Source organism: Trachurus japonicus, chromosome 18 (assembly GCF_045865225.1).
Source record: "Trachurus japonicus isolate A0001 chromosome 18, Traja_1.0".
Lineage (NCBI taxonomy): Eukaryota > Metazoa > Chordata > Actinopteri > Carangiformes > Carangidae > Trachurus > Trachurus japonicus.
The window spans coordinates 13,487,533-13,512,507 of NC_140924.1; the positions used below are offsets into that span (position 1 = coordinate 13,487,533).

The 24,975-nt window shown below is 44.8% G+C and overlaps 1 protein-coding gene across 1 annotated transcript; it reads left to right on the forward strand.

The window, feature by feature from the left end:
• Positions 1–704: 704 nt before the first annotated feature.
• pygmb (phosphorylase, glycogen, muscle b) lies at positions 705–24,975 on the forward strand. Its single transcript, XM_085806283.1, has 20 exons — positions 705–1,021; positions 5,866–5,967; positions 7,144–7,222; positions 7,394–7,497; positions 15,827–15,958; positions 17,574–17,685; positions 17,784–17,866; positions 18,147–18,290; positions 18,384–18,476; positions 18,871–19,017; positions 19,742–19,905; positions 20,003–20,117; positions 20,780–20,881; positions 20,976–21,123; positions 21,215–21,273; positions 21,377–21,518; positions 21,829–22,036; positions 22,659–22,793; positions 23,147–23,213; positions 24,476–24,975. The coding sequence occupies exons 1-20, from the start codon at positions 779–781 to the stop codon at positions 24,623–24,625; spliced, it is 2,529 nt and encodes an 842-aa protein (XP_085662409.1). The 5' UTR covers positions 705–778; the 3' UTR covers positions 24,626–24,975.

Here is a 24,975-nt window from a genome sequence, read left to right on the forward strand (position 1 = left end):
ATAAAAGCACGTGCAACAATTTCCGCTATTTGTTTGCTTTGCTAATCGACCAAATCATTGCAATAAAATACAGATAAACAAACTGCCATTCTCATTGTCTCAGGGATTTTTACATGCTCAAAGTTTATACAGTTAAGTAGTGAATAGATACTTGTAAAATTGGCAGAGGTGAACTTTTCTTTTCAATGGAAATCTTTATTTAGCATTTGCAAAAAATATAGAGCATAAATACAGTCATATAAGTACAGATATAACACTGAGTAATAATGAGTAGCCTGTGTAACAAAATATACATGTAAATCTACTGTAAAAATAAGATGTAAATTAAATATGAGTACAATAAGGCACTATCCTTATTTCAGGGTTACTGAAAATGAGCAGTGTTCACTCTTCTTGATCGACATTATAGCTCTAAAGTGGTTTTATAAAATAACTAATTGTGAGTAGTGAGTTAATCGGTTTCAACGAGGCGTGACGCAGTTTTTATTCATTTATTTATTTTTTAATTCAGTCACAGGCTCGTCATGGTCAGCTAGCGATAAGTCGAATTTTATTTTGAAACGTCGTCACCGGAAGTGGCGCGGTGGAGCTTGACGTTCTAGCGGCGACGTGACGTATAAAAGCGGCCGGTCACATCCCAACGGCTGCCTGTTCTGACGGACGGTTGGACTGTTGGTTAGTTGGCTGGTTGCTAGGTTGTTAGGTTCCTACGGTTGCTACGGTCGAGTGTGATTCAAACAGCCGGCGGACAGCGCACCCAGAGCGGGCAGAAGGAACCATGGCCAAGCCGCTGACGGACCAGGACAAGCGGAAGCAGATCTCGGTGCGGGGTCTGGCCGGGGTGGAGAACGTCTCGGACCTGAAGACCAACTTCAACCGACACCTCCACTTCACCCTGGTCAAGGACCGCAACGTGGCCACCAAGCGGGACTACTACTTCGCCCTGGCCAACACGGTGCGGGACCACCTGGTGGGCCGCTGGATCCGCACCCAGCAGCACTACTACGAGAAGGACCCGAAGGTGAAGCGATGCGATGCCGCAGTGACACTCACAGCTGACCGGGTTGGGAGGGTGGTGGGCGGGGCAGCCTCTGCAGCTGATGAGGCCCCTGTGGTGCACGTACATGTGTCCTACTGTCCTTATATCCATTTATAGGAATGTCACAAAGCCAGTAGTGTCAGGCACGTTACTTTAAAAAAAACTAATTCGTTAGTTTCCCCCGAAAAGTAACACCATAAAAGTAACTAATTGGCAGTAAAAGCAACTATTGCTTTAATAAAAATGCTCAAATATGTCAAAATTTACTCGGACTCGCCCCCGTAACCTCCCGTTTAACGGCGAGTAACGGCGCATTTTACTGTCAGTAACTGTAACGGCGTTGTAACGTAACGCCACTAACGCTCGTATTTTATATACAACGTCATGCTATTCCCATCATGCAAATGCAGCTATAGTGTCATAGGGCAGTCTGCTGCAGAGGCAGGGGCAGTAAAAGTAATTGGCTATAGTTTCCCCGAAAAGTAACATCATAAAAGTAACTAATTGGCAGTAAAAGCATCTATTGCGTTGTTTTTATTCATTTATTTTTAATAAAAATGCTCAAATATGGCGAGTAACGGCGCATTTCACTGTCAGTAACTGTAACGGCGTTGTCATCATCATCATCAACCTTTATTTAACCAGGCAAAACAATTGCTAAGAAAAAAAAATTCTTATTTAAGCAATGGCCTGATAGGAGGTGAGAGACCTCCTAAGGGGAAAAGGGAGAGGGGGAGAACAAAAAAAAAAGACAACACTAATATATAGCCAGTAAAAGCACACATAAGCAACAGTAACACAACATAGTACCAAGTAATTTGACATACAGCAACATAGCAATGGATGAATTGACAGGAAACAGTGACATAAAAACAGTGACGGCATTAACGCTCGTATTTTATACAACGTTATGTTATTGCCATCACAGCTGCTTTGTGTTGAACTGTCTCAGTGTGTGTGTGTGTGTGTGTGTGTCTGTGTTACATAACCTGCTGCTGCTGCTGCTCAGTCACCTTCATCTCATGAGGATGATGAGGAGGCTACCCTTCCCTCGTGCATGTTCGACACTCTGTGAGGATTTAGGAGATTCAACTAGTGGATGGAGGCTGACTGTGTTACGTAATTGCATGTTGTGCCCTCTCTCCCCTCTCTCTCTTTCTCTCCCTCTCTGCATCCCCTCCACGTACTCCAACACACTGCAGATGAACAAAATGGCCACACACACACACACACACACACCCACACACACAAAAAACAAGGGCAGGACATCATGTACTACTTTGGTCTGTGCAGGAATGATCACAGTTTACGTCCTGCTTTGGATGAACCTGGAGACTAAAATAGGTTAAATTAAATCCCATAATTCATTCATCGCTGTCACAGCTCTATAAAAACACAATGCGAGTGTTGTCGTCGTCTTCAACTTGCAGTCAGGTTACGGCCCAGGCAGCAGTTAATAGACTGGAGCTGCGTCTCGGGCCAAAGGCAACAATCAAAGAGCTGCAGTGATTTAGTCAAAAGGAAAAAATGTGTCACGACAACATGTCATTATAAATGAAGCAGTGAACCGTCGAGCTGCTTCAGATGTAATGGAGCGTATAATAAAATATAATTATGGTTTTATCCTCCACCGTTTTTTAATATCAGAATGACCAAATATGGTATTGAAGGAGGAAGAAGTTTGTAATGACACCTGTAAATGGGCAAAAACTGACAGACCTCCTAAATTTGCTCTAAATTTGGTTAAGATTATGAATAATTGGATGTGTTTAAGGCTGTCAAGTTGAATATATGTATCAGAGGTCGACTGTGTGTGGTCTTTTAGAGGCCGATACAGTAACGCTAGAAGTTTGGAGCAGGAAAGAGCTGAAAAAAATTGTGAATTGTTGTAAATCTTGGTTTTAATTTGAACTAGCTGAAGAGCTGAGTCTACTTAAAATAACCCAAAAAATTTGCAAAAAATCAAATAAAAAAATGTTATTGTTGACAATTTGAGGATGATTCGACAATTTATATTTATCGGTATGTTAAAACAACTTCCTGTGTCAAGATGAAACATCAAAATTCACTGTGAAATTTGTCGGCCTTGTACGTCCTTAAAGGGATAGTTCAACATTTTGGCAAATTGGCCCATTGCCATCATCCCTATAGTCATAGCAGTAGGTTCGTTACCTTTATTTGTCGGTGCAAGCTGTTTTTAGAACGGCGGAGCAGAGCCGCGAGCTGCTCAGAGCTACGCTACGGAGGCTAATGGGATTTCTTGGTTTCCCTCATCAAACTCATCAAATACACAATCCAACAACTCCAAAACGCTCTGGTGGACAAGTTGTGACCTGCACATTCACCACTCTATGAGATTAAAACAACTCCGTCTTGTGACCTACTGTTATTGAGGTAAATGCAGAGACTGATGAAAAACTGCTGCCAACGGGAACGTGCATCAGTGGTTTTGCATGAATTTCCCTCTAACAACCCTGTCTGGTAACGTTCTGTTATTATCTCATAGCGTGGTGAATGTGCAGGTCACAACTTGTCCACCAGAGCGTTGTGGAGTTGTTGGATTGTGTATTGGATGAGTTTGATGAGGGAAACCAAGAAATCCCATTAGCCTCCGTAGCCTAGCTCTGAGCAGCTCGCGGCTCTGTTCCGCCGTTCTAAAAACAGCTTGCACAGGTAATTAAAGGTAATGAACCTACTGCTATGACTATAGGGATTTTGGCAATGGGCCAATTTGCCAAAATGTTGACCTATCCCTTTAAAACAATTCGAAATGGGTGACTTCCTGTTCAAGATAATTTACAGGTCTTGGCAGGTTATAGGCCTACATGTCAACAGGTTTTAATATGTAGAGACAAAAGGGAGCGGCATGATGGCACAGTCGTGCCGCTCGGGGGGGGGGAAATGTTCTGGGTTTGGGCCGACTGATGAACAGTACAGACAATGGATGGTAGTTTTCATATTATTTATTATTTAGTTCGTTATTTTTCCAGTGAAATAATTATATTAAACTCAGTTTTTGGTTTCCATCAGGTGCTTTGACCTCCGGTTAAATCCAGACAGCTCAGTTATGTAACCTTTAGCGAACAGAGCGCACAGACCCTCCTCTTCTATTTCTGACACCACCTGACGCCTTTGTTTCAAGTACGACCCCTCCAAACACACACACACACACACACACACACACACACACACACCACCATCCCTCAGCGCCAAGGTCAGAGCTGTCGAGTGGCACGAGGTCGGAGACGTTCAACCACCAACCACAAGTTTTACAAGAGCTCATAATGTTTGAAGAGTCGGTGCCATCGTGTTTGTGTTGGGGCGTCATGAATGCACAGAGTGTGTGTGTGTTCATGTTTTATTGCTGAGTGTGTGTGTGTGTGTGTGTGTCACTGTGGTTTGACTCTCTGAAGTGTGATAATGCGGCGGCTCTGCTGCTGCTGCTGCTGTTGTCTGAGAGCAGCTGTTGTTTCCTACTAGAGATAGAGTTACAGCGCCATGACGGGCGCCAAACACGGCACGTCTGTTCATTGTATCATTAATGTCTCTGTGTGTTTTATTTTAATCTTTGTTCAGTTTGTCACGTGGAGGATATTACGTGGGAATGTCTTTGCAGGATGTTTTATTCACACACAGAACAGTACAGGTTGTTTGACAGAGGTTTTTGACATGGACATAGTTAATGCCACAGTGACAGATTAACACCGGACGTTAAATCGATAAAAGGTTGCCAGGTTTTAACAAAGATTTCCTCTTCAGCAGACATAATGTACCTGATTTTCTCCAAATGTAAGACGTTTCCCAGCTTCTTCAGCCACATTTCGAATATAGGAGCCTTTTCAGATTTCCAGGATGGTAAAATCAGCTTTCTAGCTAACGATGTTGAGAGGGAAAATAGCCCTATAGCCTCACATTTATGATGTCTGTCTTCATGTCAAGGACTACAGATGGAAATTAGCGTTTAATCGCTTAATCTGATGCAGCCATCTTTTTATTTCACTGAATAATTAATGTCACTGCACGCTGTCCTGTTATAAACTAAATAACCTAAACTAAAACATCTACTGTTCACACCATCCAGATTGGCGACCCAAAACAACACACTAGGTGCGTTTACATTACCAACAAAAATGCGCAAAACCTAAATATTGCAATAAAAACTGGTAATGGAAACGCCGACATTTCGAAAAACCTCTCAAATATCGCGGAAACATTTTTACGCTCTCATGAAGTGGTTTTTCAGACGTATCGATATATAAAAATTTTATGGAAACACTTCGGTTCGAGAACATCACACAGCTGATTGGTTGTATCCTGGGTCATCCTGAAATTTTGTATCCCTAGTTCGTCGTTGAAATCGTCATTCACAATCCTCTCCCAGAAATCACCTTATAAGGGCCTTTGCCTTTAGCGCTGCCTTCGTCTTCTGTTAAAAACAGTAACAGCAGCAGCTGTAGCGGCAGCTGAGATCGCTGTCCCAAGACCATGGAAAGTAACGCAAGACACTTACGTCCATCTGCCTCAAAATGAAGTCTCGCGGGACGAGAATTTTAGAGAATAATTGGATATCGTAGACTTTACAAGATTACGGCTCGTCATCAATGGAAACATAGGAAACAAATTTCTGAAATATTGCTTTTATTTTGTTATTTTGTTGTGAGTTACATGGGCGATTAAAGGCCTTAGTAAAAAAAAAAAAACTCAAACAAGGATATGACAGGACACAAATAGATCACATGGGGTAATGTGCATTGAATATTTTAGGGTCTATAAATCTATAAAGCAGTAGATATTCACTAAACCCTAAATGTCTTTCTCTCCTGCAGCGTGTCTACTACCTCTCCCTGGAGTTTTACATGGGGCGGACGCTGCAGAACACCATGGTGAACCTGGCTCTGGAGAACGCCTGCGATGAAGCCACATACCAGGTGAGGCAAAGGATCATGGGATAAGGAAGTGACATTCCCAAATAAATCCCACATAATGCGAAACAGAGGGTCGAAGCAAGACAAGAAAAATGCAATAAAAGTGTCTTGAGTTGGAGGTGGATGTTTCTTTTTTTTTTTTAAAGTATATTTTTTGGGCTTTTATGCCTTTATAGATAGTACAGTTGAGACAGACAGGAAATGGGGAGGCAGAGAGAGGGGGGATGACATGCAGCAAATGGCGCCCGACGCGGGACTCGAACCGGGGCCGACCGCAGCGAGGACTGTGCCTCTATACATGGGGCGCCCGCTCTAACCACTACACCACGCGACGCCCCAGAGGTGGATGTTTCTTGAATCGATTTGGAGTCTGGGACAAACAGATTGTGTTTATAAACCGTGGCTCCAGGTTAATGTTAAATTGGGAAGATAGAAGTTAAGCTCATCTGTGATGCAGCTCCAGACTTCCTGTCTGGGGGCTGAGGGGCGGAGGGGAACGACCGGCTAGTTCTTGCTTCAAATTTGTTGCTGGATGCTTTAAACTCCCACTTCCTCCTCACATAGCAGCGCTCAGAGATGGAGGGGGGAAGCTGGGACTGAACCAAAGGGCACAAATTAGTATCACACAAGAAACAACGTCTTCAAGATCCAGAAAAACTGGATTCAGCCAGCGGTGACTCTTCATCAGCCCTGTGGGGGAAAAAATGCTTTCAGGGTTGGATAAGTAAAAGTGGAAGCACCAGTCCTGTGGGATCTGAGGATTGCGGAGTTCAAATCAGCAAATCTTTTCTATTTCTGTCAAATAAACAGTAGAATATAAACTAAAGTGCGGTTGTTGAGTTGGTTTACAACTCAGTGGCTTTAAGTTTGTAACTGCGGTCTGGGGTGGGTGACATCATTAAGGGGGCTATTTTCTGCAGAGTTAAAAGCTCCCCTGGGCCCGACAGGACGTTATTCAAGTGTTTCCACAGGCCGAGCAGCACAAACGTCTCTTTTAACGTCCACCAGCTCCAGAGTTCGGTGTCGCCGTCACAGCAACGGGGACCCAGGCCTCAGAAATGTCTTTATATTAGAGGAAACAGGGAGGATTGATTTCTTTTAGGCCTGTAGAGCCGGTGTGAATCAGCATGGAGACGGTGTGTTGTATATTTATATCCGGGTGCTGTCTTTGCTCCTCAGCTGGGTCTGGACATGGAGGAGCTGCAGGACATCGAGGAAGATGCCGGCCTTGGCAACGGCGGGCTGGGTCGTCTGGCTGGTGAGCTCCCTAGCCCTCTCCTGATTGGCTGCTGCTGCTGACGGACGGTGATGTTTAGTGCTGCTGACAGTCCTGTCTCACCCCCCACCCCTCTCCTCCTCCTCCTCCTCCTCCTCCTCCTCCTCCACCTCCTCCTCCTCCTTTCCCCCTGCGGCTCTGCTCTCTCCTCAGCCTGTTTCCTGGACTCCATGGCCTCTCTGGGTCTGGCTGCTTACGGATACGGCATCCGCTACGAGTTCGGCATCTTCAATCAGAAAATCGTCAACGGCTGGCAGGTATATTCGCCTGGGCCGTACACATACAAGTACAGATGAAGACTTCTGTACTCTAATGTAACGTCAGGTTCTTGTTTTTAGATGGTTTAATTCAATATAACAGGACAAAACTTGGTAACCCTTTAATTTATAGGCCGTTAATGACGTGATAATGTCAAGAAATAGACAAGAAGAGATTGGTCAACTGAAAAAGAGGAAAAATTCTGGCCTTTCTCAAAAAATTCAAAGCATGAACAACATGTGTAATCTTTTGCCTTTATGAAAAACATTACATTACTATGAAATTGGCCGTTATTTCTAGGCTATTTCTTGACATTATCACGTAATTAACGGCCTGTAAATTCAAGGGTTTCCAAATATCGAAGCATTAATCAAATGACAAAGAACCAGAAACTGAAGGTCCACCAACCTATCACAGAAACATTTTGAAGTCAAAGTTTTCTTTATTTGTCTCCCATGGGATACATTTGTCTCGGATAGAAGGGGAATGATGCACATACACCAAAGACATAAGGCTATAGAAACATGTAATAAGTAGAAGATAAGGTAGGTCTTAAAACACGCCCCTGTTTTTATGTTTTTTTTGCCTAAACGACATGCCCAAGTTGTGAGCAGCACAGATCCCACATAGTTTGAGACTCAGAGATGTGTCTGGTATCATTGGAAAGGTTACACTCTCAGGGTTATTGTTAAAGTGTTTATGTGATTCTATGACTTAATGGCAAAGAGTGGCAGAGGTTAGAATGATGGGGTTGTTTACCCGCCCATAGGTTTGCCTATACAATGACATGGGTACAGACCTTTAGGCAGGATATAGACACAATTAGGCCACAGCCACAGGTCTTGGCTTCATCCAGTCCACATTTGGAGTCAAAAGACCAAAATATGAATTGTTCAGAGTTATTTTTCAACAGGTATGTCCATGCGTTTTCCTTTGTTCCTTTGGAGACTCCAAAAGGACACTTGGTCACCAAAGCTGTAAAACCAGAATCAAACACCTATAACGTCACAACCCCTTTGCCTACAAACAAAATCTTGGTCTCTAATGAAAGCCGACATTTTGAGGTTCCCTGCTACTATTTTAATTTGGATGTCAGTCAATCTGGAATAGGGTGACGGAAGAATTATCACAATAACCATTTTTAGGTAACACTTTATAATAAGTACACACTATTAAGCATTAGTTAAGCATTCATAAATACTAAATTCTTCATGCATGAATACTCATTAGTATGTAGTTTATAAATACAGTTAGTGCTTATCAATGATAAGAAAAACATTTTTAAAAATATGTTTATTGTTTTTCAAAATGGAAAAGGTACACAGGTCAAACAGATAAAAGACAAAAAGACCCTCTCCCCAACCCAAAACGAACAAATAATACAAGAGCAGGATCAGCTTATCGTGTAAAGAAATAATAAAGGCCACAATCCATGACAATAAACTAAACATAAAGAAAACTGTACAAAGTGAAGAGTAAAATGAGAGGTAGCTACACACGCAAGGTGTTTCACAGTGATCGACACAGCCCTTTCCTTGATACAGTTGCAGCACAGGGTCCCACATCTTTTTAAACATTATAAAGTCTCAGTCTCTCCAGGTGAAGCCTATTTGCCATTTCTCTCAACCACAGATCGTACGTGGGTGCAATGTCCGACCTCCATGCCCACAGGATTAAAGCAGAAGTAAGCGATCCGGTCGTTTTGGCTAACTTTCTGTCAGCCGATGGAGTTAGCAGTCCCCGCCCTCGTCCCTACATCACCACATTCACGCGCATCCCTTGGCTGCACACACAGAGAGGACCGCCCCTTTATGCCGTTCTCTTTCCTCATTGGATAAAGGTTGTAGCATACAAGGAAAGTTTTCTCCTCGGCTTACAGCAGAGCAGAGGGACTGACAGACCCGTGTTTCAGACCAAACACTCTATATAAGTGATTGCTGTCGGAAGATATAACTATTTAAGACTTATATTAACACAAATATTCCACTTACTTCTGCTTTAACTTCTTTGCAATCATGGTTCAAAATAGGATAGCCCTTTTCTCATATTTTTTGGCAAAGACAAAGGGGTTGTTCCCCCGAGGATGTTACCGATTTTTATAATTACAACAATTGAACAGAACAAAACTCTGCACAACCAACACAGAACTGGCTCACTGTAAAACCATTCACAGACTTTTTTTGTCGTGCCACTTATTGTAGCAGTCCCTGGTGACGGTGAAGCAGAGCGATACGCGGCACGATGTGCACTCCACCGTTGTCTTCATGCTGCAGTGCCCACACCGCCGTCTCCCCGAATTGCCATCCAGGGTGAAGTGGCGCGGCTTGTGAGGCGCCCACGAGGGGGGAGCGGGAGGGGGTGGCTGTTGGCCGGTGGTGGAGTGGGAGAGGGAGCCGGCCAACTTCAGCTGCATCACCAGGGTCTCGCGAAAATCCTTCTGGGAGATAGGCGCCCGCTGCCGCTCCTTGGCGAGCTCCTGGTGCAGAATGAAGGCGTTCACGATGCCGATGTCCAGGAAGTGGTAGAAGAACGTCTTGTACCACTTCCTGGTTTTGCGCAGGATGCTGTAATAGCCGACCATGGCGTCCGAAAGGTCAACGCCGCCCATGTGTTTGTTATAGTCGATCACCACCGGCGGGGCGGGGATCGTCTGCTCCGCCCACTGCCCCGCCGTCTTTATCCGTCGCTGCACCATGTGGTCGCCGTGCGCCGGGTGGATGGTGGAGCAGATGTTGACGTGCTTCGTGTCTCGCCACTGCACGAAGACCAGCGGACCCTCTCTTATCCAGCGGATGGCGCCCCGAGGAGACCGGCCGTCCAGCCCGCCTGGCCGGTCTCTGGGGAAACCGCTCTGCTGCTCCCGGATCGTCCCACAGGCCCAGACCTTCTTCGCCAGTAGGTCGCGGAACAGGTCGGGGCTGGTGTAGAAGTTATCTACGTAGAGTTTGTAGCCCTGCCCTAGCGCCGGCGGGTCGATAAGATTCATCACAGAATCGTAACCCAGAGACTTGACGATTGGCGCTCCTTTGCCCTCGTAAATGAAAAAATCATAGGTATAGCCCGTGGAGGAGTCGGCCAGCACAAAAAGTTTATAACCCAGTTTAATGGGCTTGGCTTTCATGTACTGGTGCAGGGCGATGCGCGCCTTCGTCTTCACCATCCTCTCGTCGATGGCGATGTGCTGCCTGGGATGGAAGCGGGCCTTGCACATCTCCCTGATTTGTCGGTACATGGGCCTCACCTTGCACAGCCGGTCGTAGCCAGCCGTGCCCTTCTTCTCGGCGTTGGCCTGGTCGTCTTCAGGGGAGCTGAGGTGAAGGCACTGGGAGATGGCGGTGAATTTCCGGCCGGAGATGACCGAGGCGGGGAAGGGGAGATTGTACAGGTGCGACTGCTTCCAGTAGTCCCGCATGGTTTTGACATCCACCAGGCCCATGTAGATGACCATGGCTATGTACGAGTACAAGTCCTCCAGGGTGATCGCCTGCCATTTCCCGGGATGCAGTTTCTCTCCGTACCGGTTGGAGTTGCGAACGATCTCCAGCAACATGGTCGTAGAGATGAAGAGGTGGAAGAGCTCGCGGATGGAATAATCCACTCCACCCGGGAGCTGCTGTCCAGGAGTGCGTGCAGGGCGGAAGACGGGCTGTGGGGGCGCGACGTCCGCCACATCGACCCCCAGCCACGGCTCTCCTGAGAGCTCCCTGCTTTGGCTGCTTCTTAGTCCTCGTCTTCCTCGTCCTCTCCCTCTGGCTTGCCCACTTCCTTCCCCCCTTGCCCGTCCTCTTCCTCTTCCGACTCCTCTCACTCCGCCACAGTCCTCTGTTCCTTCCTCTCTGGCTCTCTTTTTGGCCTTTGTAGGAGTCTTTGTGGGAGCGGTGGAAGTGGATGACTGCTCCTCTTCATCTTCCTCCTGCCCTTCCTCTCTGTCTCTCTTTATGGCCTTTGTGGTAGTCTGTGTGGAAGCGGACGGCTGCTCCCCTTCGTCTTCCTCCTGCCCTTCCTCTTCATCATCCTCTTCAATCTTTGGCACCCAATCTGGATCGAGGTCGGTTGATCTTGGTCGAAAAACATTGAATTGAAAGACATCATTAGCCACCGAGTCATACACGGATGCACATGTGCATAATATGGTGTTTTTTTTAAATACGTGTTTATGTGTATGTCGCTGTGGAAGAAAATATTCATTTTCGACAGACCCAAGAATGTCTCTGTCGCTCCCTACTGATTTGCCACCTTGATGTTCGTTCCTTTAATCAATAGTATTCAGTGATATCACCGTACTACCTTCCTCAATACACTTTCTTGTGTCTTTCTTTGTTTCTCTGTATATCTGGTCTCTCCCTCTTCCAATTGATAATTAACCCTCCTGCTGTCCTCCTGGGTCAAGGAAGGAAGGAAGGAAGAAAGGACAAAGGGAATGATGGGAGGAAATAAGGGAAAAGGAAGGAAAGATAGAAGGACGGATTGAACAGATTGGGTCAAAAAGGAAGTAAGGGTGAAGGGAAGGAAGGGAGGGAGGGGAAAAGGATTGTGGAAAGAAGGACGGGAAAAAGGAAGGAAAGAAAGATGGAGAGAGGGAACAGATTTGTTCAAGGATGGAAGAAGAAGTTAGAAAGAAGGAAGTTAGGGAGGCATGAAGGACAAAGGGAAAGAAGGAAGGAAGGACAAAGGGAACAATGGGAGGAAATAAGGAAAAAGGAAGGAAAGATAGAAGGACAGAGGGAACAGACTGGGTCAAAAAGGAAGGAAGAAGTAAGGATGAAGGGAGGGAAAAGGGTTGTGGAAAGAAGGAAGGGAAAGGGGAAGGAAAGAAAGATGGAGGGAGGAAACAGATTTGTTCAAGGAAGGAAGAAGGAAGATAGGAAGGAAGAAAGGACAAAGGGAAGGAAGGGAGGAAGGACAAAGGGAATGATGGGAGGAAATACTGGAAAAGGGATGGAAAGATAGAAGGACAGAGGGAACAGATTGGGTCAAAAAGGAAGGAAGAAGTAAGGATGAAGGGAAGGAACGAAGGGAGGGGAAAAGGATTGTGGAAAGAAGGACGGGAAAAAGGAAGGAAAGAAAGATGGAGAGAGGGAACAGATTTGTTCAAGGATGGAAGAAGAAGTTAGAAAGAAGGAAGTTAGGAAGGAATGAAGGACAAAGGGAAAGAAGGAAGGAAGGACAAAGGGAACGATGGGAGGAAATAAGGAAAAAGGAAGGAAAGATAGAAGGACAGAGGGAACAGACTGGGTCAAAAAGGAAGGAAGAAGTAAGGATGAAGGGAGGGGAAAGGGTTGTGGAAAGAAGGAAGGGAAAAGGGAAGGAAAGAAAGATGGAGGGAGGAAACAGATTTGTTCAAGGAAGGAAGAAGAAAGAAGGAAGTTAGGAAGGAAGAAAGGACAAAGGGAAAGAAGGGAGGAAGGACAAAGGGAACGATGGGAGGAAATACTGGAAAAAGGATGGAAAGATAGAAGGACAGAGGGAACAGATTGGGTCAAAAAGGAAGGAAGAAGTAAGGATGAAGGGAAGGAAGGAAGGGAGGGAGGGAAAAAGGATTGTGGAAAGAAGGAAGGGAAAAGGAAGGAAAGAAAGATGGAGGGAGGGAATAGATTTGTTCAAGGAAGGAAGAAGAAAGAAGGAAGTTAGGAAGGAAGAAAGGACAAAGGGAAAGAAGGAAGGAAGGACAAAGGGAACGATGGGAGGAAATACTGGAAAAAGGATGGAAAGGTAGAAGGACAGAGGGAACAGATTGGGTCAAGAAGAAAGAAAGAAGTAAGGATGAAGGGAAGGAACGGAGGGAGGGAAAAGTGATTGTGAAAGAAGGAAGGGAAAAAGGAAGGAAAGAAAGATGGAGGGAGGGATAGGGAACAGATCAGGTCAATTGGATCAAAAGAGGAAGGAATAAAAAGTAAGGACAAAGGGAAGGAAAGAAGGAAGGGAAAAAGGATTGTGGAAAGGAGGAAGGGGAAAAAGGAAGGATGGAAGAAGGGAACAGATTGGGTCAATTGGACTTAGAAGGACAACAGGAGGGTTAAGTTGTATGTCCCATGTTAATTCAATCAGAACCTTTAGATGCAAATGCCTTCACTGTCCACCTTGAGATGCAAATACCTTTGTAACTGTACAGGCCTATATGTTGCCTCGCCCTTAATTCTGGGTCAGTCCATTGTCACCACACCACAGCAAACCTTGGCATCTGAACTCGTAATTTTTCTACAACATCGCTTTGGATGGTGAAAGGTGTCTACCAATTACATAAACACAGACATAGATAGACATAATACTCTACTCTGAATTAAGTTACTTTCTGGTGGGGAAAAAAATTGTTAGGAAATTCAAAATATACTCACATGTCCAGGTCAAAATCTGATTCATCCTCAGATAGGTCAGAGTCAGATGAGTCCTCGTCGAGCCAGTCGTCCGTGAACGAATCTTCTACCTTTATAGCCATGCACTGATTTGCCATATTGTCAGTGTGTATCTATCTATCTATATCTGTTATAAAAGTAAAAGAAAAAAAAAGAAAGAAAGAAAAATAATAAGTGCATTAGGAGTGTTATAATAGCCTACCATTCATTCTGGAGGGAAAAAAACACGCTGGTAACAACTGGCAACTATTGTAAAAACAAAAAAAAAACAAACAAGAAACTTTTACACAGTTAATGCAGGCTGTATGCCGGTTGCTTTGGTTATGTTTTGGTCCTGTTTGTGCTTAAAAGCAGCGGGGATAAGTTGCACACACCACACGTTGTTGTTGTTGTTGTTTTTTTCCCCATGCACCAGTGATATCGTAGTGAAGCAGTCCTGTGCATTAACGTGTTAACAGCGACGCACCGAGCCTCCGTGAAACCTCGATGGTCCGGTCGACCACTCCCGTGCCGTCGCCGTTGTGTCAATCACTAAGAAGCCAAAATGTTTCCATACGGGTGATTTTAAATGCGGAGGTCGGCTCCTTTTTGTACACAGTCCATGCTGCAGCTCCACAGCGTATCTGCTCCTCACCTATGCTCCTCACTCGCTCCTCTTCTGGTTGCTGGAAACTTTTAGGCTCACTACCGCCACCTGGATTGGAGTGAGGACTCGACTTTTTTTTTTTTTTTTTCCCACGGGACGAATACAAATACCGTTACACCCCACTATCTATCTATATCTATCTATCTGAATGAATCAGGGCAATCTAAGCTTTCTAACAATGCATAATGGCATATACAGGTGTCCCCAAAGAATTAAAGTCAAAAGCAACTGGACTTGGTTATTTGTCTAGGAAGACGTTTCACCTCTCATCCAAGAGGCTTCATCAGTTCATGCTCGCATCAGGCTGGGACTGGTCCAAATATCTGGTGTGGAGATCCAGGTATTTAACCTCTTGTGTGGGCGGTGATGTTACTGGAACCCTTTGTGCTCCATGTGCCAACGACAATCGTTGGAGTGACAGTCGTTGGTGGGAAGTTGGTTTCGACTTCGTTGGTGCTCTACTGTGTTACAACGACAGTCGTTGGAGTCCCAGGAGGCCATTTGTGAACAGTTGTTTTTCTTTGAGGCTAGATTGTTGAATCTCCTGGGAAGGGATGAAATGGCAGCATTGTAAATTGCGGCCATTGCTGATTGCTGATAGGTGGCGTCTCAGACCTCCAGTCCAGTTGCTTTTGCCTTAAATTCTTTGGGGATGATGACCTGGACAAATGAGAATATTCACAGGCATACAGGTGCATCTCAATTAATTATATATTCTAATTTATTGAGATGCATCTGGTATATACAGGTGTATATAAATATATACACTACTCACAAAAAGTTAGGGATATTCGACTTGAAATTTATGGAAAAAGTAAAGAGTTAATGCTTCAGTGATATTATATCATATATTAAAACAAAAGCTAACAACTGTGGTGGGTATGTCACAACAAAAAATGTCAACGTCTCAATAGGTGCATTCTGAAATTTCATCTGAAAGCCGAATATCCCCAACTTTTTGTGAATAGTGTATATACAGGTGCATCGCAATAAATTAGAATAGCCTATATTCTAATTCACTGAGATGCACCTGTATGTTTAAGGGTTGGTGTTTAAAACATTCAGAAGAAGTTGTCAATACCTCCCAACTTCCGACCCGACCAGGGTGCTTCAAAAGAGTGCAATATGCATACTAGGCAACAAAAAAAGCTGACATGTGTTGAGGGTTATAAGGGTTTTAAGAGACATTCTTAAACTGGACCAGTCCTTAATTTAGTTAATGAGTCGTGATCCCTGTATTTACAGTTCAGCTTAATGGACATTTCATAAAACATACAATACATCAGGCAGAAGCACAGCAGAACATCTCCTGAACACGTGTGTCCACAGGTGGAAGAAGCCGACGACTGGCTGCGATACGGTAACCCCTGGGAGAAGGCTCGGCCCGAGTACATGCGCCCCGTCCACTTCTACGGCCGCGTGGAGCACACACCTGAAGGAGTGAAGTGGGTGGACACACAGGTGAGTAGGAGAGGAGTGACTAGAGCACTGGAATAAGAGAGTAACGAAACTTCCATTGACTCCTGTGGTAAGGGTTATGCGCCCCGAGTGGCAGGATATGGGTATTGCAAAAGCGCCCAGAAAACCCATTCACTCCAATGTGTGTGTTGCCCACTTGCTTGTAAATTGATGAAAACTGCCGTGTTTTTGTTTTTAGGTGTCTTGGTCATATCAAATTACACTTATAATTTGTTTATTATAAAATATAGACTGAAACATTCATGTAAAAAACTGTTTTTTTAAAAAAGAAAAATTTACTATCCTATGCGTTAAAGTGAAATTCCGGCGTAAGTGTAAACCATGGTCAAACACACCGTAACACCGAGTTAGACCCCCCCTCGAGAGATCAATTTGCCCGACCGCTACATTCACGAGATCCACCAACTTCAGCAAATACCGCAATATCGCCACACACGGCGCTCTCCGGATCCACTGTCTGACCGCAACCAAAACGCCACCATTTGCCCAAAATAATGCTCAGAACTGCACCAAATGTCATCAATAGTACACACAGGGTCCCAGCACGTAGTACGAGTTGTCAAACATCTGCTAGCTTTGCCTGTTTTCTTTAGCAAGGAGATGCAACTCAACTCACCTACTTCTCCTCCGGGAGCCGCTCGTTGGTGAGGAAGCCCTGACGAGTCGATCACCGAGTGCACCGGAGTTCCGCTGCTCAATCAACAATTACCTCATGGAAATACAATCAGAGTTTTTTTTTTTTATCTTGCATATCACTTTATAACTATTATTATCGAGTGCTGGCCACGATATAGGCGCAAATGAGCATTTTTAAGAGCTGCGGAACTCCGGTGCACTCGGTGATCGACTCGTCAGGGCTTCCTCACGAACGAGCGGCTCCCGGAGGAGAAGTAGGTGAGTTGAGTTGCATCTCCTTGCTAAAGAAAACAGGCAAAGCTAGCAGATGTTTGACAACTCGTACTACGTGCTGGGACCCTGTGTGTACTATTGATGACATTTGGTGCAGTTCTGAGCATTATTTTGGGCAAATGGTGGCGTTTTGGTTGCGGTCAGACAGTGGATCCGGAGAGCGCCGTGTGTGGCGATATTGCGGTATTTGCTGAAGTTGGTGGATCTCGTGAATGTAGCGGTCGGGCAAATTGATCTCTCGAGGGGGGGTCTAACTCGGTGTTACGGTGTGTTTGACCATGGTTTACACTTACGCCGGAATTTCACTTTAATGTTTATCTGTAAGGGGTCCATGATGATGCTGTTAACGTGGGTGGTCTCGAAAAGCCCTTAAATTATTGAAAATACAGCACTTGCTCATTCACCAACAATGCAGAAATGTCAGTTCTTGGGCACTTTTGCAATACCCATATTCCGCCATCAGGAGGCGCTTCCATTGGACCAATGCGTGTTGTACTCTCTTATTCCAGTGCTCTAGTACCTACCAACCAACCAACCAACCAACCAACCAACCAATCAATCAACCAACCAACCTATGGTCTAATATCCACCAATTAGCCATGAATCGATTGGTTGGTTTCTAGTCTACATTATTAGTCTGTACCTTTGATTCCAGATCATCAATAATCTGTATTGATCTATGCTTCAGGTCGTCCTGGCGCTTCCCTATGACACCCCGGTGCCCGGCTACAGGAACAACATCGTCAACACCATGAGGCTGTGGTCCGCCAAGGCCCCGTGTGACTTCAACCTCAAAGACTGTGAGTGACTGTTGTTGTTTCTCACACTGAGTCAGAGTCTTTAGCAGCTGGTGAACAGTCTGAAGTGGAAAGTAAATTACATTTCTTTTGTCCCACAGTCAATGTTGGTGGCTACATCCAAGCTGTGCTGGACAGGAACCTGGCGGAGAACATCTCCAGGGTTCTCTACCCCAACGACAATGTGAGTGGATCCATTGACACCAACTCCTCTTCTGGATAGATTTCACTCAAAAACTCAATCTAGTTGGTTCCCAGTTGGGTTTTATAATGTCTTGCCACTGGTGCTGCTTGTAATGCATCATCTTATATTGTAGAGCACCTTTGATACCAATTCTGTAGGTATCTTAACATCACGAACTGACCCCAAACTGGCTAAAAATGCAGCTGTATCTGTAACTAGAGAGGCAACAATCACTTTAAGATTAACAGGTATGCTAACTGTCTTAATGGCCTCTGTTCAGTTCTTTGAAGGGAAGGAGCTGCGTCTCAAACAGGAGTATTTCGTCGTCGCCGCAACTCTTCAAGACATCATCCGTCGATTCAAGGCCTCCAAGTTCGGCTCCACAGAGTTTGTGCGTTTGGACCTTTCTACACTGCCAGACAAGGTCAGAGCTCCATCACCCAATCATTTCAAATTATGATACTTTTTTTATACCATGACTTTAAAACATCGGCAATGTTTGATGTGTGATCTTTAGGTGGCCATCCAGCTGAATGACACCCACCCAGCTATGGCCATCCCAGAGCTGATGAGGATCTTGGTGGACATTGAGAAACTCACTTGGGAGAAGGTACGAACGAACACCTCCATTCAGTCCGCACAGTGTGAACTCTCACTTTGTGGTCAATGCCTTCAAGGACTGACCGTAAGAGTGTACGCAACACTACATACAAAAACTGTAACTACATTTGAAGTTGGTTGTTTTGTGGTCAGTTGTGAAGCATCTTGACCTCTGCATCAGCGATGACACATCAGTCAGTGTTGGCGTCCCGCCCATTGACAGGAAGTGAACAGTTGAATTAGATCATAGAGTCACACCACTGTCACTCCATGTCGGTTCTTACACAGTCAACTTTATTCATGAAATAGAATATTTAAAAAACGCATCCTTGAATTTCATGGCCTTTTTCCTGCTCTCAGGTCTTTAACCCAACAGTCTTTGACTCCGCCCCCTCTCTCTGCAGGCCTGGGACATCGTGGTTCGTACCTGTGCCTACACCAACCACACCGTTCTGCCTGAGGCTCTGGAGCGCTGGCCCGTCGACCTCTTCCAGAACCTGCTGCCTCGGCACCTGGAGATCATCTACGAGATCAACAGGAGGCACCTGGAGGTACGAGGGCCGACGTAGACGTCTTTCTACGAGGGCTTCAGGCCTTTTCTGTCAGGATTATGTTTTGAGAAGAATGTGTGTTGGTCCAGAATCAAACCAGTTTCATCTCTTAACATATCTTTGTAATGATGAAGAGTCGACTAAACCATCTTGTCTTAATGCGAATCAGACCCCGAAGGGCTCCCACATGCCTGTCTAGCTACATAGCTTTGGCAAATGGACTAAACACTTACACAGATATCACTGATCCCCTACAAAATGAGAACCGTCCAGTCTCTTAAACTCTAGACATCAGGAATGTAGGAGTATCCTCCTCTGGCTGGTGCTTGATAAAACCCGACATGCAGGATATTTAGGATGCAATCATGCATGCAACAGATGTCTCACATGCTCCACCTGGTGGTTGTCCTCATAAGAGCAGGTACAGGTACAATCAATCCAGTGGGTACCTGCGTTAATAAATGAAATTTAGCATTTGTGCTAAATCCAGCACATTTACATTGATGTTTAACACAGCAAGGTTGATAAATTTGCATTGTCCCAATTCAATAAATAAATAAATGAAAATGAAATGCGATGCAGTCCAAAGGAATATGGTCTCCATGTCTGGTTTACTTCTTGTAGTTGGAAATATCTCTGAGACCTCACGGGAAACTGCATGAGTGGGTTTGTTCTCCATTATATGTCTTATCTACTGAGACTTTTTCCTTCTTCACCTGTGCAGCGCATCAGCAAGCTTTACCCAGGGGACCTAGACCGCATGCGCCGAATGTCTCTGATCGAGGAAGGTGACATGAAGAAAATCAACATGGCTCACCTGTGCATTGTGGGATCCCACGCTGTCAACGGAGTGGCTCGTATCCACTCTGAAATCATCAAAGACACAGTGTAGGAAAAAAAAAATACTCATCTCCTGCAGCCTCAGACTCGATCTACTGTATTTCTGTGCAAGTCTTTTGATTGTGGCTCCTCCCCCCTTCACCAGGTTCAAGGATTTCTATGAAGCCGACCCGGAGAAGTTTCAGAACAAGACCAACGGCATCACGCCCCGCCGCTGGCTGGTCATGTGCAACCCCGGTCTGGCCGAGGTCATCGCTGAGGTGTTTGTTTTTGTTCCCACAGACAGAAAAGAGAGAGTTCATTGAGAGGAAACAATCCAATCACAGAGTTTAAAGATGTACTAATCAATATTTTATATCAACAGTGGATCAGATGACTGTGTAATGTGAAACATGTTGGCCATAACAACCTTATAGATGGATAAGATGTCAGTGCGTTTACTGCTGGTTCCTCTGCCCTGTAATGCAGATACATGTTGTTATTGTCTACATTAAGATTCAGCTTATGATTGTTAAGTGAAACCTGTAGATTAGAGAAACAGTATTGGAGAGGGTTAACAGCAAAGAGTGTGTCATTTGCAGTATAATTTACAAGAAGGTGTCATCTGCATATATATGAATATTACGCCCCTGTTACAGTTCAAATAACGTCATCTACATAAAGTGAAATCAAAGAAGGCCCAAGGTTGAGCCTTGTGGGACTACGTTCAGACTGTATGGGGTTTTTAAAGTCTTACTATGAAGAACGACTTTGATGTTTGACATTTGAATTTGAGCTGCAGGGAAAATAAACTTGATGCGTAAATGGAAATATTTTGCATGAATCTTCAAAGATTCAGATTTTCCTGAATGCCAGGTTCTTAAAGCATTAGCTCTTACAAGTAATGATGTTTTAATGTTTTAATGTCCTGTGTCTCTTGCAGAGGATCGGTGAGGACTACATCCGAGACCTGGACCAGCTGAGGCAGCTTCTGGACTTTGTGGACGATGACGCCTTCATCAGAGACGTCGCCAAAGTCAAACAGGTGAGAGCTCATTGGAGCACAGCAGTTTTTTAATTTCAATTTTATTATGTCTTTGTTCCTAAAACATGTTGCTCTGCTTGACCTCAACTTTCAGGAGAACAAGATGAAGTTTGCCGCCTACCTGGAGGATTACTACAAGGTGAAGATCAACCCCAACTCCATGTTCGACATCCAGGTGAAGAGGATCCACGAGTACAAGAGACAGCTGCTCAACTGCCTCCACATCATCACACTGTACAACCGTGAGTTTCATTCTCTTGCTCCCGGCTTCTCAGAGGAACGTTCAGTGGATTCAGAGTTGAGGTATAAACTCTTTATTGTTTATTGTTATAGGCATCAGGAAGGAGCCCAACAAGTCCTGGACCCCCAGGACCATAATGATTGGAGGAAAGGTGAGTGGCAGTCGGTCTTGTTTCGGCACAATGTCTGGTTCAGGTGTGAAGATCAAGGCAAACCAAAACCAAAACCAGGTTGATCGGTCCCTTTGTGTTTCAGGCGGCTCCAGGTTACCACACCGCCAAGATGATCATCAAGCTGATCACATCGATTGGAGACATCGTCAACAACGACCCGGTGGTTGGAGACCGGCTGAAGGTCATCTTCCTGGAGAACTATCGGGTCACTCTGGCTGAGAAGGGTAACAGAGCTTCTGTCCAGAGCTTATATCTTTTTTACTATGTTTTAGTTGTTCTGTCTCCCTTTCTGTTTTACTTCTTTTATATCCGTTTTAATTCTTTCTGTCTGTTTTTAAATAATGTTTGCTTTTTATGTTCTTATTTTGCTAATATGTAAAGCACCTTGAGTTGTCTTGTGGCAGAAATGTGCTATACAGTTAAACTTGCCTTGCCTTGCCTTCTGGCCTCGGTGTCTTCATGCTGGAGGCCAAGTTCAGATCAATGAGGAGCCAGTGTGATGTACTGAATCGGTGTCTCTCCGTCTGTCCCCAGCCATCCCTGCAGCCGATCTGTCGGAGCAGATCTCCACGGCCGGCACCGAGGCCTCCGGCACCGGGAACATGAAGTTCATGCTGAACGGGGCGCTCACCATCGGCACCATGGACGGAGCCAACGTGGAGATGGCAGAGGAGGCCGGAGAGGAGAACCTCTTCATCTTTGGCATGAGGGTGCCCGACGTTGAGGCTATGGACAAGAAGGGGTGAGTCTGATGGTGACAATGTGGTAAGATGTAAAAAGATCTTAAAGGAATAGTTCACCAAAAAATTAGTGTAGGAGTAGTTTTTTGTTCCTCAAAGTGCATCTGGAAGGGGTTCGTAGTCCAATTAAATCCTTATATGAGAGTCAATAGCGCCCGACAGAAAAAAGTCCATAAAACTACACAAAAACCTTGTAATATTCCTCCACAATCCAAGTGTCCTGAAGGGATATAGTCCAGATTTTACTCGAAACTACGTAATTTAGGACATTTTTACAGCCTAAACAGTCCTGTATTGAATTTGCCTGGGGCGTGCTCACACGTTCATGTGCGTGAACGTCAGAGCGCAATACAGGACTGTTTGTGCTGTAAAAATGTCCTAAATGACGTTGTTTCCAGTAAACTCTGGACTATATCTCTTCAGGACACTTGGACTGCAGCAGGCGAGCAGTATGGAGGAATATTACATGGTTCATGTCATTTTTTGGTGAACTACTCCTTTAAACATTAGGCTGAAACTGGATCTGAAGCTCATCTACTCTTAACATCCTCCACTGGGAACTGTAGATCAATATCAATTCATTCAAGTTCAACCCAGTGTGATGTAAACATCTTCATCCCGCAGCTACGATGCCATGTCGTACTACAACCGCATCCCAGAGCTGAAGCAGGCGATGGACCAGATATCAGGAGGCTTCTTCAGCCCCGATCAGACCGACCTCTTCAAAGACCTCGTCGACATGCTGCTTTACCACGACAGGTAGGAGAAACAGTGAATCAGCACTTTTTATAAAGGCCGACACACAGTCACTGTGAATAAACTCAGTCCTGATGCTGTAACATGCTGTTACGTCATTGGCCTTTTCATAATATTGGACTTTTGAAGGGTCGTAATGATGTTAAAGAAGTTAAATATTGATATTGTGTTGATTGTACATATTAGTTGTTTCGCTTTATTGATCTGTTTAAGCGTAAGAACTCATTATGCACACTTGGACCTGCTGTATGTAAGAAATAAAAAAGAGTCCTTGAAGTGGACCGACGTAATCTGACATGTCTAAAGGTCATGTGACCAGAGTGAGTCATCAATCCATCATAATGTCTGTGTTGCAGGTTCAAGGTGTTTGCGGACTATGAAGACTACATCAAATGCCAAGAGAAGGTCAGCAAGCTCTACAAGGTCAGTGTGTCAGAGTTGAGCTCAATCAATCAATCAGTCAATCACTGAGGTCAATGGTTAAAGGTCCAGTGTGTAAAATATGGGGGTGAAAACCGTGATATCTAGCGTTCAGATTCTAGATTGCAGCGCTCACTCGCTTGCACTCACCCCTCCCGTCGGCAAAGTGACAGTGGCCTCAGAGGACAAAAAAATCTTGTGCAGAAATGGCGTCTTCCACAACTGGGATGACTGGGAGTATCGTGGCCCTTTGTCACTGTCTGCGCATATTTGTCTGAAGGGCTTGTACGCGTGCCGGTCTAAGTGCACAAACACAGCAAAATGTCCAAACATTTACTTCTCGTTTGTGCTGATTTATTCTACACAGCTGAGGCATAGACTGCTTTACCCGACAGTCATAATACTGTTGTTTTTGTTATGTTTTGTTTTGTTTTTGTTTGACTGTTGCTCAGTGACAGATTACTAGATTACTTTGGTCCACTGTGGATGTTTTAAATAGCTCAACAAATAAAGTTGGATTGGATTGAGTGAGGGGCAGGCAATATAAGATGTATCTTCTCCCTGCTCCCTTCCAATCAAGGAATATGAAAATGTTGTGATTTACTATGATATTGTCAAATTGTGAAATGGCCTTGGCTGGAATAAATAAACAGGGAAAAAAAGAAAGAAACTAGAGTTTCCAGGTCAGAGAATCCATACGGTCAAAAACCGTATGGACTCCCCAGCGTACGCACCTGCACTGATTAACCCACCTGCCTGTATAGACACGAAACCAATGGCCTAAACAGATCCTGCCACCTACTGGCTTAAACATGCACAACACTCAAACAAAAACAGAAAATGAACAATCTGGCTTCTACAGGTATTTCAAGAGCGTTGAGTGATTATATGAAGATCTAAACCATATTACGATATATTATAGGTTATCAGTGAGAGGTCCGCCTTCGTCTTCATTGGTTTATTTATGCATTCGGGCTGCTGTACCAACATGGTGGCACAAGATGGCGACACATGTATATACAAAAGAATAATTCTAAGGCTACGAAAACCAAACAAATTTTATTTTATATCGATTATACAGTTATACAAATATATTCATGGGTTAGAATATATTCCGATTTTTTGCCAATAAACTTTGCCAAATATTACACACTGGACCTTTAAATCTCAGTTTGAATGTTGTTCTACAAACTGGACCTGCGCAATATCAGGTTTTCGGTCGGGAATCGGTAAAGTCTCATGTTGTCGTCCTCTCGTCCTCCCAGAACCCCAAAGAGTGGACCAAGATGGTGATCCATAACATCGCCGGCTGTGGTAAATTCTCCAGCGACCGCACCATCTCCCAGTACGCCACGGAGATCTGGGGCATGGAGCCCAGTCTGGAGAAGATCGCAGCGCCCGACGATCCTCGCTAAAAAAAAACAAACCCACCACCGCATCTGCCTCCTCCTCCTCCTCCTCTTCCTCCTCTCGCTCTCTGTAGCCTCACCACGCGGTCCAGAGAGTCGACCCTGTAGCTTCTTCACTGTGGCATTATCCCTCTTCCTCCGCTGACACCCGTGCGGCCTCTTATCTGGCAGTAACGTGTTTTCTAAATGGGCTTATTCAGAACCTCTACTTGTTCTCCCCTTCGTGCACCAGCAATGCAGTAGTCTCACTGTTGAGTGAAAACCTTCTCTCTCCTCTTAAGCCTTTTCAGTAGCTTTGAATCACGGGACTAACTTACTCCTCCGCTTGGGAGTTTTGTCACAGTGCCCAGTTTCCT

Coding starts and splice junctions, on each gene's coding strand:
- pygmb (XM_085806283.1), top strand. CDS start 779: ATGGCCAAGCCGCTGACGGACCAGGACAAGCGGAAGCAGATCTCGGTG. Junction 5,968..7,143: donor GCGATGAAGCCACATACCAG/GTGAGGCAAAGG, acceptor TTTGCTCCTCAG/CTGGGTCTGGACATGGAGGA. Junction 22,037..22,658: donor GAGGCTATGGACAAGAAGGG/GTGAGTCTGATG, acceptor TTCATCCCGCAG/CTACGATGCCATGTCGTACT.